Source organism: Mustelus asterias, chromosome 2 (assembly GCF_964213995.1).
Source record: "Mustelus asterias chromosome 2, sMusAst1.hap1.1, whole genome shotgun sequence".
Taxonomy (NCBI): domain Eukaryota; kingdom Metazoa; phylum Chordata; class Chondrichthyes; order Carcharhiniformes; family Triakidae; genus Mustelus; species Mustelus asterias.
Window position 1 is genome coordinate 154,796,645 of NC_135802.1, and position 15,710 is coordinate 154,812,354.

General features: G+C 44.5%; 1 protein-coding gene across 1 annotated transcript in view; it reads left to right on the forward strand.

The window, feature by feature from the left end:
- The first annotated feature begins 11,097 nt into the window (after window positions 1–11,097).
- The window catches only part of LOC144479967 (uncharacterized), an 89,822-nt gene continuing 85,209 nt past the window's right edge, over window positions 11,098–15,710 (forward strand). Inside the window, exon 1 of the mRNA XM_078199102.1 lies at window positions 11,098–11,497. Coding sequence (XP_078055228.1) covers window positions 11,332–11,497 — 166 coding nt within the window. The 5' untranslated portion in view covers window positions 11,098–11,331. The remainder of the gene's footprint in view (window positions 11,498–15,710) is intronic.

Here is a 15,710-nt window from a genome sequence, read left to right on the forward strand (position 1 = left end):
TTTTCGAAGTTAATAGAGAATACCTTTTCTTTAGTTTGATGTATTAGTAATTTAATTAGTAACACATCTTGGGACACTCCAGAGCAATTTAACATGGCCATTAGTAATAACTAGTAAATCTGACATCATCAGCTCCATCGGAAATCATATTTAATATTAATATTTAATCAAGTATTGTTTCGTCAATGTTGATTTTAGTTTGTTACAGTAAAAATCTGAATGTTAAATCTTGTATGATTCCTTTGTGTCAGTTATTGGAAATTTGTATCTCTTAGAGATTATCGGTCTCAACAGGGGTTGTAACAATTTCCTTAGTTACTGATTCACTCTTTCCTTCACACATGGGCACCCATTTCAGTGATGGACCGTAACACATGGCCCATGGGTCTGTTTCAAGGGTTATCAACATTCTAAAACAGGTATCCAGTCAGAAAAACTGTTGGAGCCCAAAGCATAGTCTTAACTGAGCAACTCATAACATCATCTAATCTTACAACGGCAAGCACCAGCATAGCTATATGCACCCAGTGGGAGGGGGATTCTGTCAGTGGGTTTCAGCAGTGAGGGCTTTGTAAAGCACAGAGTACAAAATGAGTGAGTATGACCCCGACAAGGAGGTAAAAAAATGTCCACAGAAATTAAGAAGAAGAGTGGCAATAAAGAATGAAAATTAAAGTGAAAGATGAGGTGGAGATGGGTGGGAATGAAGGGATAGAGGAAAGGAAAGTAAAATGTAAAGGAAAGAAGAAAAGATTGGGTGGATTGACCATGTTAAATTGCCCCAGAGTGTCCTAAGAAGTGTGGGTTGGATGGATTAGCCAGGGTGGGTGTTTTGGATTGCAGGGAAAGGGCGGGGGAGAGGGCCTGGGTGGGATGCTCTGTTGGAGGGTCAGTGCAGCCTGAATGGGCCAAATGGCCTTTTCTGCACTGTAGGGATTCTATGATTCTATAAGACACTGGGAGAGATACCCTGGGATGAGAAATGCCATAGGTCATAGAATAGGTCACAGAATCCCTAAAGTGCCGAAGAAGGCCATTCAGCCCATCGAGTCCGCACAGACCACAATCCCAGCCAGGCCCCATCCCCGTAACCCCATGCATCCACCCTAGCTGGTCCCCCTAACACCAAAGGGCAATCTAGCATGTCCAATCCACTTAACCTGCACATCTTTGGACTGTGGGAGGAAACCGGAGCACCGGAAGGAAACCGGAGCACCCGGAGGAAACCCACGCAGACACGGGGAGAACGTGTAAACTCCACACAGACAGTCACCCAAGCCGGGAATCGAACCTGGGTCCCTGGAGCTGTGAGACAGCAGTGCTAACCACTGTGCCAAAGTTGATATTTCTAAATTAAAGCTTGCTTTAAAGAAATTAAATTCACCAGGCAGCAAAACTCCATTCATTCCTGACAGGGTGCCTGAACCAGCACTCTGCAAACAATGAAAGGTCAATTGACAAGACGGTGATCATTCATGCTGACTGTCACTGCAACAATCTAAATCATTTAAACTCGACTGGAGTCATTATTACCAGGTGAGGCTGGTTGATACCTCGCTAGGTGGCTGGATGGTAGGGGACGAGGAAAGTGGGGTTGGGGTGGTGGGGGCTGAGGGGGGGTTGGCTGCTGACATTGAAGTTAATATTAAAAAAAGATTCAAAGTACCAAAAGGCAAATTTGTAAACAGGACATTGCTCAGGCAGATAGTAAAAGGCTGAGACAAAGGGAGCGGAATTCTCCCAATGACCCACCAGGGGAATGTGGAGAGGAACTCGCCTGAGCATAATGAATGAGCTTCCAGGCATAGAATCCAGCACGGGATCTTGCCTTTCTGTCCAGTGGGAAAGACACCTCTAAGTCACCCTCCACTGCATTTAGTCTCAAAAATGGGGAATTCTGCCCAGGTGACTCTGGTGATAATGATTATTCCCTGGGCCATGGACAAAGTGCAGAAGGTTATGTTTAAGTAAGTTGACTCACTGAGGTAGGGTAGTGATGTGTTCTTTACGATATATATTTTCTAGACTATACATTCCACCAGTTCAACAAGTGATTCTGATCTCAACAAATCGCTCTGCACCTTTCACTTTACTGGGGACGGAAGCACCTTTTAATATAAACCAATTTTGCTTTCTGTGGTGTTAACCAGGTCTGCCAAGAACAACACGTAAAAAAGTAAAAATATCCAGCTTCAATCACAAGGGGGCGGTATTGTTACATCACTGTGTTATGCTAACATTAAAAAAAGAGATGTCCATTTATACGGAATATTTCCTGATCTCTATATGTTCCAAGCTGTTTTACAGTTGGTAAAGTACTTATAAAGTGTAGGCACTGTTGTAATGCAGGAAACATGGCAGCCAAAATTTGCATAGCAAGGTCCCACAAACAGTCATGTGATAATGACCATAGAATCCATTTCATGGGATCAGAGACCTCAGAGAGTAAATGGGGCCTCAGTTCAATATTTTTGCAGCGCCAAGGACACTTCAGGGACCTCTAAAAATGGAAGGCAGGAAATGGATTTGGAAGGCTCGCTCCCATTTCTGACAGATCCCTTTTTCACTCGTAGGGGAAACGGGACAGAGTGTGAAATACTAATGAGAGAAACCCAAATCCTGCTGGGCCATTTAAACTCTGCACAGAACAAACAGACACAATTTTCATTCCAGGAATGGCCTCAATCCACAGTGTGTGCTCCATAACTTCAGAGTGGAGACGTGAATGCCCATGAAGACTGGACGAGTTATGTAGAACTGTCAAGCTCTCTGGTTATTTAAATCCCCTGCCCTTTAAATCTTTAAATAAAGCTGTCTGCCTGTGTCTCTGAGAGTAAAACATAAATCAGTGTAGCAGTTTTAATGAAGCTTTGTCGACATAATCATAGAAATCATAGAAACCCTACAGTGCAGAAGGAGGCCATTCGGCCCATCGAGTCTGCACCGACCACAATCCCACCCAGGCCCTACCCCCACATATTTTACCCGCTAATCCCTCTAACCTACGCATCTCAGGACTCTAAGGGGCAATTTTTAACCTGGCCAATCAACCTAACCCGCACATCTTTGGACTGTGGGAGGAAACCGGAGCACCCGGAGGACACCCACGCAGACATGAGGAGAATGTGCAAACTCCACACAGACAGTGACCCGAGCCGGGAATCGAACCCGTGACCCTGGAGCTGTGAAGCAGCAGTGCTAACCACTGTGCTACCGTGCCGCCCTAAAAAGGGTGGCACGGATAAGTTGGGCCAAAGGGCCCGTTTTCATGCTGTAAACCTCTATGACAAGCCCTATTCCTGTAACCCACACACATTAATCCTAAGGGCTGCCTTTATAGAGTTATTACTGATTGACTGTTTCCCCAACTTGTTATCGCAGTTGGGGGATGGGGTATGGTGCTTGGGAGGGGGGTGAGGTTCAGACCATTAAATTACTTTCCTGCATTGCAGACAAATCCGATCAAGTTACATTCTTGTCACAGATCAGCTTAGCTTCATGGGCTCTCTGCTTTTCAGGATACATTCCTGTCATTTGGTGGAAAGGACATGCCCTTCTTCCAGCCAATCATTTCCAATGTTGCAGCTGAGAAGCAGGAGGTATATTTAAAGTTTTTCCTTCGTCTGCCATCTCCTTAGTAGCCTGACTACCCGCAGACGAGGGTTATCTCCTCTTAAAGAGCCACTCATTAAGCATCATCAGAACCACCCATTATTGAAACTCTTGATTCAATATGTGCCACTCATCAGCTCCTGGTCTATTCCTGGCAGCTCACTTATTCCTGAATAATGAGGGATCCTTACCAATTCTCAACACTAACTATGCCCATGTGTTTAGTGTATGCTGCCAGTGCATTGCCAATATCATAGAATCAGAGAATCCCTACAATGCAGAAGGAGGCCATTTGGCCCACCACCAACAACCAGTCCTGGTCCCTCCATGCTGACGCTATAGTTAAGAAAGCCCACCAACACCTCTACTTTCTTAGGAGGCTAAGGAAATTTAGCATGTCTGCTACGACTCGCGCCACTTTTACAGGTGCACCATAGAAAGCATTCTTTCTGGTTGTATCACAGCTTGGTATGGCTCCTGCTCTGTCCAAGACGGCAAAAACTACAAAGGGTCATGAACGAAGTCCAGACCATCAATCAAATCAGCCTCCCATCCAGTGACTCTGTCTACACTTCCCGCTGCCTCTGAAAAGCAGCCAGCATAATTAAGGATCCCACACACCCCGGACATTCTCTCTTCCACCTGCTTCCATCGGAAAAAAGATGCAAAAGTCTGAGGACACGTACCAACGGACTCAAGAACAGCTTCTTCTCTGCTGCCATCAGACTTTTGAATGTACCTACCTTGCATTAAGTTGATCTTTCTCTACACTGTAGCTATGACTGTAACACTACATTCTGTACTCTCTCCTTTCCTTCTCTATGTACAGTATGCTTTGTATAGCGCGCAAGAAACAATACTTTTCACTGTATACTAATACATGTGACAATAATACATCAAATCAACTCAAATCATTGAGTCTACACCGACAACAATCCCACCCACGTCCTATCCGTTACCCCATGCATTTACCCTGCTAATCCTCCTGACACTAATGGTCAATTTAGCATGGCCAATCAACCTAACCCGCACATCTTTGGACTGTGGGAGCACCTGGAGGCAACCCACCGGACACGGGAGAACATGCAAACTCCACACAGACAGTCATTCAAAGCTGGAATCCAATCTGGGTCTCTGAAACTGTGAGGCAGCAGTGCTAACTACAGTGCCACCATGCCACCTTTATTCAGGACGGCACAATGGATAGCACAGCTACCTCACAGCGCCAGGGACCCGATTCCTGGCTTGGGTCACTGTCTGTACGAAGTCTGCACGTCCTCCCATGTCTGCGTGGGTTTCCTCCGGGTGCTCCGATTTCCTCCCACAGTCTGAAAGATGTGCTGATTAGGTGCATTGGCCATGCTAAATTCTCCCTCAGTGTACCCGAACAGGCGCGGAGTATGGTGACTGGGGGATTTTCACAGTAACTTCATTGCAGTGTCAATGTAAGCCTAGTTGTGACACTAATAAATAAACTTTTAACAGTTTTCTTTCTATGCTGTTGCATTTCATTTTGTAGCGTACTTTTTAATTCGCTGCAAGCTTCCTGTGAGATAGGTTGTGGAATATAAGCTACATTTACTGCATTCTCTGTAAATAACCAATTAGTCACTCTTCAAACAACACTATTAAATTTTTCAAAAGCCTCCTGTCTTTAATAAATCAATGTTGGCTGTCTTAACCAACCCATGCATTTCCAAATACTCACTAATTTTATTTTGAATGATGCGGTTTAATTTTCTCTCTTGAAGAGAACATCATTTACTCTCCACTCCAGTGGCACAGTTTACATACTGGAAGTGACTAACATCAACCATCTCCTAGCTGGCTTTGTTAAACAGCCCAGGAGCTGACGAGTGGCGCATATTGAATTCTGCTGTTTCTTTTTCTACACTTAGCTTTATCAAATATTCCTCTTAAATTACCAAGGAGCTACAAGAAATGAAAACAAGCTTCAATAGAAATGAAAGAGGAAAGGAAGGCTATAAACGGCCAGGGAATAACTAGATTTATGGAACCGGAGTGCAAAATGATGGTTAAAAATAAAATGAGAGGGACTTGCTATTAAGGGTGAGTTAAGCCAGCTGTCAATACACACCATGGGCAGAATCTTGTGCCTTCTCTTAGGACACCTTGCTGGCAGGGGGCACATTTAATCAGGCAGGAGGATACCTGGTGGGGTCTCCTCCACTTTCCTTACTCCATTCCAATTAAATCTATCGCAGGAAGACCCGTGCACAGCATTCCTGCCCGACTGCCAATTGAGGCCCTTAAGTAGACAATTAGTCCCCACTTATAGGCCTCATCCTGCTGCTGCCACTGATATTAACCCATGTTTGTGGGCCTCTAGGGGATGGGGGAGGGGAGGGGGAGGGGAGGGGAGGGGAGGGGATGGGGGAGGGGATGGGGGAGGGGAGGGGAGGGGATGGGGGAGGGGATGGGGGAGGGGATGGGGGAGGGGATGGGGGAGGGGATGGGGGAGGGGATGGGGGAGGGGATGGGGGAGGGGATGGGGGAGGGGATGGGGGAGGGGATGGGGGAGGGGATGGGGGAGGGGATGGGGGAGGGGGAGGGGGAGGGGATGGGGGAGGGGGAGGGGGAGGGGGAGGGGGAGGGGGAGGGGGAGGGGGAGGGGGAGGGGGAGGGGGAGGGGAAGCAGTCACTTATTCAAAACCACTCAGTCCATCGAGGGACCTGGCATTGAGAAAATGGTCACCCTTCCCTTGCTGGCAATCCCTCCATCAATGTTACCCCAACCTTGTGACTCCTCACCCGCTATCGCTTACCTTTGACCTGGGATCCAGCAGCAATCCTACGTCTCAGGTGGATGTGGTACCAGCCACTGCCTCCCCAGTGATGCAGCAGTTCAATTAAACTAATGGCCACTAATTGGCAGATTCCTCCCCTCTCCTTCCCAGAGTCCTTGATCCTGGGGGAAGGCCAGGCTCTGGCTTGTCAAAGGCCCGAATGGAACAGGTTACAGCAGGCTTGTCCTAAAAGAGACACCCCGGGACTCTCACTGGCTCTCCTGCTAGCAGCCAAGACACTCATCGCCGGCACTAGATTCTCTTCAGTTTCTGCAAAAAAACAAGAGAACTGGATACAGTAGACGCGAAGAAGATGTTTCCATTAGTGGGAGAGACTAGGATCCGAGGACACAGTCTCAGAGTGAAAGGACGACCCTTTAGAACTGAGATGAGGAGGAATTTCTTCAGCCGGAAGATTGTGAATCTATGGAATTCATTGCCACAGAAGACTGTGGTGGCCAGGTCACTGAGTGTATTCAAGACAGAGATAGATAGGTGCTTGATTGGTAAGAGGATCAAAGGTTACAGGAAAAGGTGGGAGAAAGGGGTTGAGAGACTTATCAGCTATAATTGAATGGCGGAGCAGACTCAATGGACCGAATGGCCTAATTCTGCTCCAATATCTTATGGTCTTAACTGGAGGCAATAATACATTGCACGGAACCAGTTGTGGAGGGGATTACTGAGACATAGCTACTGGAAAGTCAGGATTGGGATGGAATATTGCAGGTAAATCATGTTACCCTTAACCATATTGTCTCTTGTCACTACCCAATTCCTACATCACTACATCCTGGATCCTCACACTGAGCTGCAAAAGCTTGAGTAATGCCATTCATAGAGAGAGAAAAATTGCAGAATTTTCCTTACCATGCATGAAGCAATGAAACTTAACTAGATTTAATGGCAATCCTTTTTGTGTGATTCCTCTGGAGCATGGACCGTAATGAGCTTCTGTTATTAATTTTACAGACTTTTTGAGGTAATGCAATTTTACCACTAGTTACTGTTTGGAATCACTCATTCTTATTGGTTGCTCCTGAGTGATGTGCTTCTTTCAATGATGTTCTAAGAGTTGTTAATTGATTAGGTAACTTCAGTTTACAAATGTTACATGGCTGTTTTGCTTGCTGTGCATTTCAGAAGGATGTACAGCCGATGTTATTTAAAGCTCCATTAAAGATCCATTTACTTTTCATGCAAAGTACCATTCGAAGGGAACACATCTTTAATCCAGGCAATTAAACCAACGTTTATTTGATCTTAATGAACATCAAAGCTCAGTGACTTTTAAATATGAACATTTCCATTTGAAATGTGCAGAAAGGCACTTCAATATCTTTCGGATACTGGAAATAAACATCTTAATGCATGTCGTAAATGGAATCTATTGCATTCGATTTATAAAGTATGTTACTTGACTGGACAGTTGGTAAAATGGCAAGTGCGTTAAACATAAAACATGGATCATCAGTTATCATAGACAGGGGACATAGGTTTTCCATAACCTTTACTTCAATGCACTGCAGTAGCAGAATATGAAAGTATATATTGGACCAGATTTAGGATTATTTATTCTTCATGGTGCTGATGAAATGGAGCGATGTGGAGTTTGAGTTCTTAATGAGAGACTTTCGTAATCTTTAGTTTGCCTACTCATGCTTCAGACTGAATCTTCAATATCAGAAGTTCTTCAGCTTCAAAAGAGACCAACAATTGTCTACACGGCTACCTCGTAAAGGCATTTTTAATGACTTGGAAGAGCTGTCATTGGGTAAATCAACAGCAGTCTCTTACTCAGCTAGATCAGACTGGTTATTCTGTACAAATCAAGCCAGTGAAGTTCACTTAAAGGTTTTGCACTGCACCATGTGCTGTCTTTCTCGTGACTTCTTTGATTAAAGTTTTAACTCTACATTTGAATAGACAGTGTGGATTTCATTTAAATTATGTATTTCTTGTTGCTTACCAAATGAATGGTTCTCTAAAACCCACAAAACACAGGGGATTTGGCTTCAAGTCAACTCATGATTGCACCAACACCAATCAGTGAAAAGTGAAGAATAAATAAAGCTTATTTAGTCACAAATAGGCTTATATTAACACTGCAATGAAGTTACTGTGAAAATCCCCTAGTTGCCACACTCCTGGTGAACTGGTGCAGCAACAATAATCTCTCCCTCAATGTCAACAAAACAAAGGAGATTGTCAGCGACTTCAGGAAGTGTAGAGAACATGCCCCTGTATAAATCAACGGGGACAAAGAAAGAGTCGAGAGTTTCAAGTTTTTAGGTGTCCAGATCACCAACAACCTGTCCTGGTCCCCCCATGCCAACACTATAGTTAAGAAAGCCCACCAACGCCTCTACTTTCTCAGAAGACTAAGGAAATTTGGCGTGTCAGCTACGACTCTCACCAACTTTTACAGATGCACCATAGAAAGCATTCTTTCTGGTTGTATCACAGCTTTGGTATGGCTCCTGTTCTGCCCAAGACCGCAAGAAACTACAGAAGGTCGTGAATGTAGCCTAATCTATCACGCAAACCAGCCTCCCATCCATTGACTCTGTCTACACTTCCTGCTGCCTCGGCAAAGCAGCCAGCATAATTAAGAACCCCACGCACCCGGGCATTCTCTCTTCCACCTTTTTCCTTCGGGAAAAAGATACAAAAGTCTGAGGTCACGTACCAACCGTCTCAAGAACAGCTTCTTCCCTGCTGCTGTCAGACTTTTGAATGGACCTACCTTACATTAAGTTGATCTTTCGCTACATCCTAGCTATGACTGTAACACTACATTCTGCACTCTCTCATTTCCTTCTCTATGAACGGTATGTTTTGTCTGTATAGCGCGCAAGAAACAATACTTTTCATTGTATGTTAATACATGTGACAATAATAAATCAAATCAAATCAAATCAAACTCCAGCGCCTATTTGGGTACACTGAGGGAGAATTTGCTGATTTCAAAAGATCAAAATTACTCAATATTTAGTGGATTTTGTCAGTACGTTGTGGGGGGGAAGCAAAAGCCTGGAATCATTTCGGAAACAGTTGGATGCTTTGATGAGTAGATTGGAGGACAAGCTAAGATGGATCAATGACCTTTGTTCCTGTAAAAGGCCCTTACAGAAGACAGAGAAGGAAAGCCTTACAACTTGGAATGACAATTGCTAGAAGACATTGGGTGGGATTTTCTGGCCGTGCTCACCCCAAAACCGGAAAATCTCACCCGAGGTCAACGGACCTTTGCATGGTCCGCCCCCTGCCCACTACAATTCCCGTGGCGGGCGGGATGTCAAGATTCCCCCATTATCTGGAAATTGGACATGGAAACACATTCCTACACATGCATGGTGCAATCCTCACCACTACTGAAAACAGATGTTACTCAGCCTATGCACATCATTAACCTGATGGCACCATTATTCAGTGAGATATGCTGTGTGTCCACCCTGTGAAGATGATTGCAATGGACTCAGAAACTTTATGGTTAGTTGCACTGTTCATAAATGCTGCCCTCAAGAAAAACCTGGCATTTGCTTTCTGCCTACTCATGGTAAAAACTGAAAATGTCTGTTATCTGACAATTAACAATTAGATCATAGATTCCCTACAACGCAGAAGGAGGCCATTTGCCCCATCCAGTCTGCACTCAGTCTCTGATAAAGCTTTTTACCCAGGCCACACCCCACCCCATTCCCTTGACCCCATGCACTTACCCCGCTAATCCCCCCAACCTACACATCTTTGGACACTAGGGGCAATTTAGCATGGCCAATCCACCTAACCTACACATCTTTGGACTGTGGGAGGAAACCAGAACACCCAGAAGAAACCCACACAGGGGAGAACGTGCAAACTCCACATTGACAGTCACCCAAGGCTGGAATCAAACCCGGGTCCCTGACTCAGTGAGGCAGCAGCGCTAATCACTGTGCCGCCATACCGCCAGTAATTAACTAACAACTATCGTCCCTGAGGGGGAATAAGCAGTGTGTCTTTGGGGTCAAGTTGGCTCCACAATGACATGTCTGCTGATGGAAGTTTGGAATGATAGTAACCTTCTGTGGTAGATTCGAAACCAAAATATGATGCTATGCTTTGACTAAGTGGAAATGGAATGGACATGAGTTAGGCCTAGCAGTGAGGTTGGGATTCACCCCACTTGGTCCCAGACAAACCTGCAAGTTAATATTATACATGTCAAAAGAAAATTGGGAGTGATGTATTGGCAGCCGGAGTGATAGCACCCATTTATCATCAGAACCCACAGACAAAATGACCCATTTAAGTGAATGTTTGCCACTGAGGGGGGGGAATGGAATTAGTGAACGTATCTTTGATTATGCCCTGTGAAAATTTAATGATATTACAAATTAAATACTGGAGATCAGAGTGCTCAGGGGATTACTGCTGGGACTCAGAAGATGTTCCATCCGTTGGTTTTAATAAATAGCAAATCCCTTGGCAGCACTGACCAAGCTCAGTTACTCAACTGGAATCCAGGGCTCCCTGGGCTGAAGATGAATGAATCAAGTCTTTCCCCCTTGCTGTGCCTGAAGTTGTGTTTTTGTCAAACCCCCTCCCCCTCCATTGCAAGTTTCAGAATGTCTGGTGGCTTAATGATTAACGTCATGTAAACGAGGTTTGTGATGTGGCGCTGCATTCTCACCCTGGTGCCCCTGTCTGCAGCTAACTAACTAGCTCTCCTGGGTTGTTGCTCAACCGGGGAGGTGGAGAGGATGCTGTCTAGTTGATGAATACACACACATTCCTAGTCCAGATCCATGAAGAGAAGTTGGGAGAGGCTGGAATATACAAGACTATGAGCTTTAGGAACCCTCATTGCTGATCGCTGAAATCCCATGGGAACTCTTCCAATCGGCTATTTCAATGTCAGCTCCCACAGATGATGCCGAAGCGCCACACACGCTTAAATCTCCCTCGCTCGTTTCCCATTCCCAAAGGGAATGATTCACCCAGACAAGACCAAAACCTTTCTGCCACTTTTCTCAGACTGTCACGAATTCCCTCCAGGCTACTCCACAAAGAGCCGAGCAACGGTCAGGTCAAACGTAAGTGGAGAAAAGAATCCATTCTGATACCTAACAATGCAATTACAATTGGCGGTTTCCGCTCTGAAATCTACCTAGAATTCGGGAGCTTTGCTTGCGAATTGAATTTCCCATTGCGGGAGGGTTTACCCCCAAAATTCTAACAAGTGGCTGACATGTTTCTGTGGGTTTTGCTTCCTCTTTTGTTTTCGGTTTGGCATCTCCCTATTAGAATTAAACTAACAGAAATCTTCCTAGTTTGAGCTATTTTACAATATGAATAGAAATTCCAGCACTTATCAGCTATTTCAGAAATATGAGGTACCTGAATGTATGTATAAATACATATAAATATACATATTTGATTTGATTTGTTATTGTCACATGTACCAGTATACAGTGAAAAGTATTGCTTGGATTATTGTATTAAAGTATTATTGCGCACTATATAGACAAAACATACCGTTCATAGAGCACATAGGGGAGAAGGAAAAGGTGCAAAATGTATTCTTACAGTCATAGCTAGGGTGTAGCATTGTTAAGAGAGTTTATAAGACAGTTTTAAAAGCATAGAACGAGAGTAAAAAATAGAATTGGAGGGAATTAGAAAGCTTGCAAGAAGTGCCCTCGCTCCGGTGCCATCTTGAATGACATATATATATAATAAACTATATATAAATAATTATCAACTGTAGATAATTTTGCTTCAGAATGTTGTTGATAATATTGCCAAATAATATTGTTACGGGATCAGTGCAAGAGGCCTGGGGTTTTAATCCAGAGAATTTTGTTCAAATCCCATTGGCAGTTTGAAAGTTTGAATTCTGTTTAAAAATCATTAAAAAACTGATATCAGTAAAGGTGACTCTGAAGCTGTTGGATTGTCATTAAAGGAATGTCTGCTGGTTCACGACGGTCCTTGGCACACAAGACTACAAGAAATGAATAAGCTATATGGCCCCTCAACCTGCTTCCCTGTTCAATAAGATCTGGCTAATCGCCACTTATTTGTCCTATCTCTTCATGGGTGGCATGGTGGCACTGTGCTGGTTCGGTTGATTGGCCATGCTAAATTGCCTCTTACTGTCATGGGGATTAGCAGGGTAAATGTGTGGGGTCACAGGAATTGGGTCTGTGTGGGATTGTTTTCGGTTCAGACTCGATGGGCCGAATGATCTCTTTCTGCACTGTAGGAATTCAATGAATTCTGTGATTCCTTTAATGTTCAATAGATTTTGAACATTAAAGGAATCACAGAATTCATTGAGATCAACTTTGAATAAACTCAACAACTGCGCGTCCACAGCCCTCTGGGGTAGAATATTCCAAAGATTGATAACCCCATTAAGTGAAGAAATTTCTCCCCATCTCAGTCCTAAATGGCCGGCTCATTATCCTGAAACTATGACCCCTGGTTCTAGACTCTCCTGATACCAGGGCAGACATCCTCTCGGCATCAACTCTGTAAATCCCTCTAAGAATTTAATTTGTTTCAATGAGATCACCTCCTGTTCTTCTGCACTTCAAAGAATATGGGCCTATCCTACTTAATCTCTCCTGGTAGACCAGCCTTCAGATCCCAGGAATCAATTTAGTCAACTCCCTTGGGGGAAAATCTATCCTTCCTTCTGTAAGGAGACCAAAGCTGTACTCAGTATTCCAGATGTGATGTCACCAAAGTCTTATTTATTCCAGCAAGATTTCCTTACATAGAAACACAGAAACACAGAAGATAGGAGCAGGAGGAGGCCATTTGGCCCTTCGAGCCTGCTCTGCCATTCATTACGATCATAGCTGATCGTCCAACTCAATAGCCTAATCCCTGTTTTCTCCCCATAACCTTTGATCGCATTCGCCCCAGGTGAGATATCCAGCTGCCTCTTGAATACATTCAATGTTTTGGCATCAACTACTTCCTGTGGTAATGAATTCCACAGGCTCACCACTCTTTGTGTGAAGAAATGTCTCCTCACCTCCGTCCTAAAAGGTCTACCCTGAATCCTCAGACTGTGACCTCTGGTTCTGGGCTCCCCCACCCTCGGGAATAGCCTCCCTGCATCTACCCTGTCTAGTCCGGTTAGAATTATATAAGTCTCTATGAGAGCCCCCTCATTCGCCTGAACTCCAACGATAACAATCCTAACCTAGTCAGTCTTTCATACATCAGTTCTGCCATCCCCGGAATCAGCCTGGTAAACCTTCACTGCACTCTCTCGAGAGCAAGAACATCCTTCCTCAGAAAAGGAGACCAAAACTGCCACAATACTCTAGGTGTGGCCCCACTAAGGCCCTAGATAATTGAAACAACACATCCCTGCTCCTGTACTCGAGACCTCTCGCAATGAAAGCCAACATACCATTTGCCTTCTTTACCACCTGCTGCACCTGCACGCTTACCTTCAGTGACTGGTGCACAAGGACACCCAGGTCCCTCTGTGCACTCCCCTCTTACATTTATACTACACCCCCTTAAAATAAAAACTAGCTAACATACAGGGCAGAAAACTTGCCAGCCTTTCTCACTCTGGCCTATATGTATCTCCAGTCACCACACCTTTGTTAATGGCCTAGCAAATCACTTAGTTGGAGAAATCAATTATAAGTCTCAGAGCAACTTGGGATGGGCAAGAATTCCAGCCTTGCCAGTAATGCCACAATGTGAGAATGAGCTTTAAGGAATAGCGTCAGCAGGAAGGTTGGTACCATTCTGTAAATGCCATGGGCATGGCACTAAAAATGCAATTCTGCCACAACAACAAGAAACATTGTCTATTACCTGCCATGACCCAGCCCATTTATTTAGCCTGTCCAAATCCACTTGAAGCCTCCTTTCATCCTCCTCACAATTTATGTTTCCACACAGCTTGGTGTCATCAGCAAATTTGGAAATATTACAATTGGTCCCCCCATCCATCCAAATCATTTATCTAGATTGTGAACAGCTGGGGACCAGCACTGATGCTTGTGGAACTGCCATTCTGAGAATTATCTGTTTATTCTGACTCTCTGCTTTCTATTTGTTAGCCAATTTGCAACTCATATGAGTATATTTCCCGCAATCCCATGTGCTCTAATGTTATTTGTTAACCTCCTGTGTGGGACCTTATCAAAAACCTTCTGAAAATCCAAATACACCACATTTCCTTTATCAGTGCTACAAGTAAAATCCTCAAAAAACTCTAAAAGGTTTGTCAAACATGATTTCTCTTTTATAAATCCATCTTGACTCTGTCCAATTTTACCATTCTTTTCTAAATGTCCAGTTATCACATTCTTTATAATAGATTCTAACATTTTCACTACTACTGGGGTCGGACTAACAGGTTTGTGGTTCTCTATTCCCCCTCTTCCTCCCTTCTTAAACAGTAGTTTTACATTTACTACTTTCCAGTCTGAGAGAACCTTTCCAGAAATGATGGAAGTTTGAAGGATAACCACCAGTGCATCCACTATGGGTGTGATTCTCCGGCCTCACGCGCCCCAAGACCGGAAATTCCCTCCCAAGCTCACCTGGTTTTCTGTCTCGCCCGCTACGATTCCTGAGGCGGGCAAGACGGGTGAATTTTAACCTACCTCTGCAGCCACCTCTATCGACACTCCGAGATGAAGCTTGTGTGGTCCTTGGGATTTATCGACCTCTGATCCACATAACTTTTCAAGTACTATCTCTTTACTAATGCCAATTTCTTTTAGTTCCTCAGTTTCACAAACCCTTTGGTCACCTCGTATGTCCGAGAGATTTTCTGTGTCTTTTTCTGTGACGGCAGACACAAAGTAACTGTTTAGTTTCTCCACCATTCCCCTCACCATCACTATAAATTCTCTTGTCCCTACCTGCAATGGGCCAATATTTGTCCTTGCTAATCTTTTCCTTTTCACATGCTGAAAAAAGCTTTTACAACTTTTTGGACGGCACGGTAGCGCAGTGGTTAGCACTGCTGCCTCACAGCTCCAGGGACCTGGGTTCGATTCCCAGCTTGGGTCACTGTCTGTGTAGTGTTTGCACGTTCTCCCCGTGCCTGCATGGGTTTCCTCCGGGTGCTCCGGTTTCCTCCCACAGTCCAAAGATGTGCGGGTTAGGTGGATTGGCCATGCTAAATTGCCCATAGTGTCTCAGGATGTGTAGGTTAGAGGGATTAGCGGGGTAAATGTGTGGGGTTGTGGGGATAAGCCCTGGGGTGGGATTGTTGTCAGTCTAGACTCGATGGGCCGAATGGCTTCCTTCTGTAGGGAT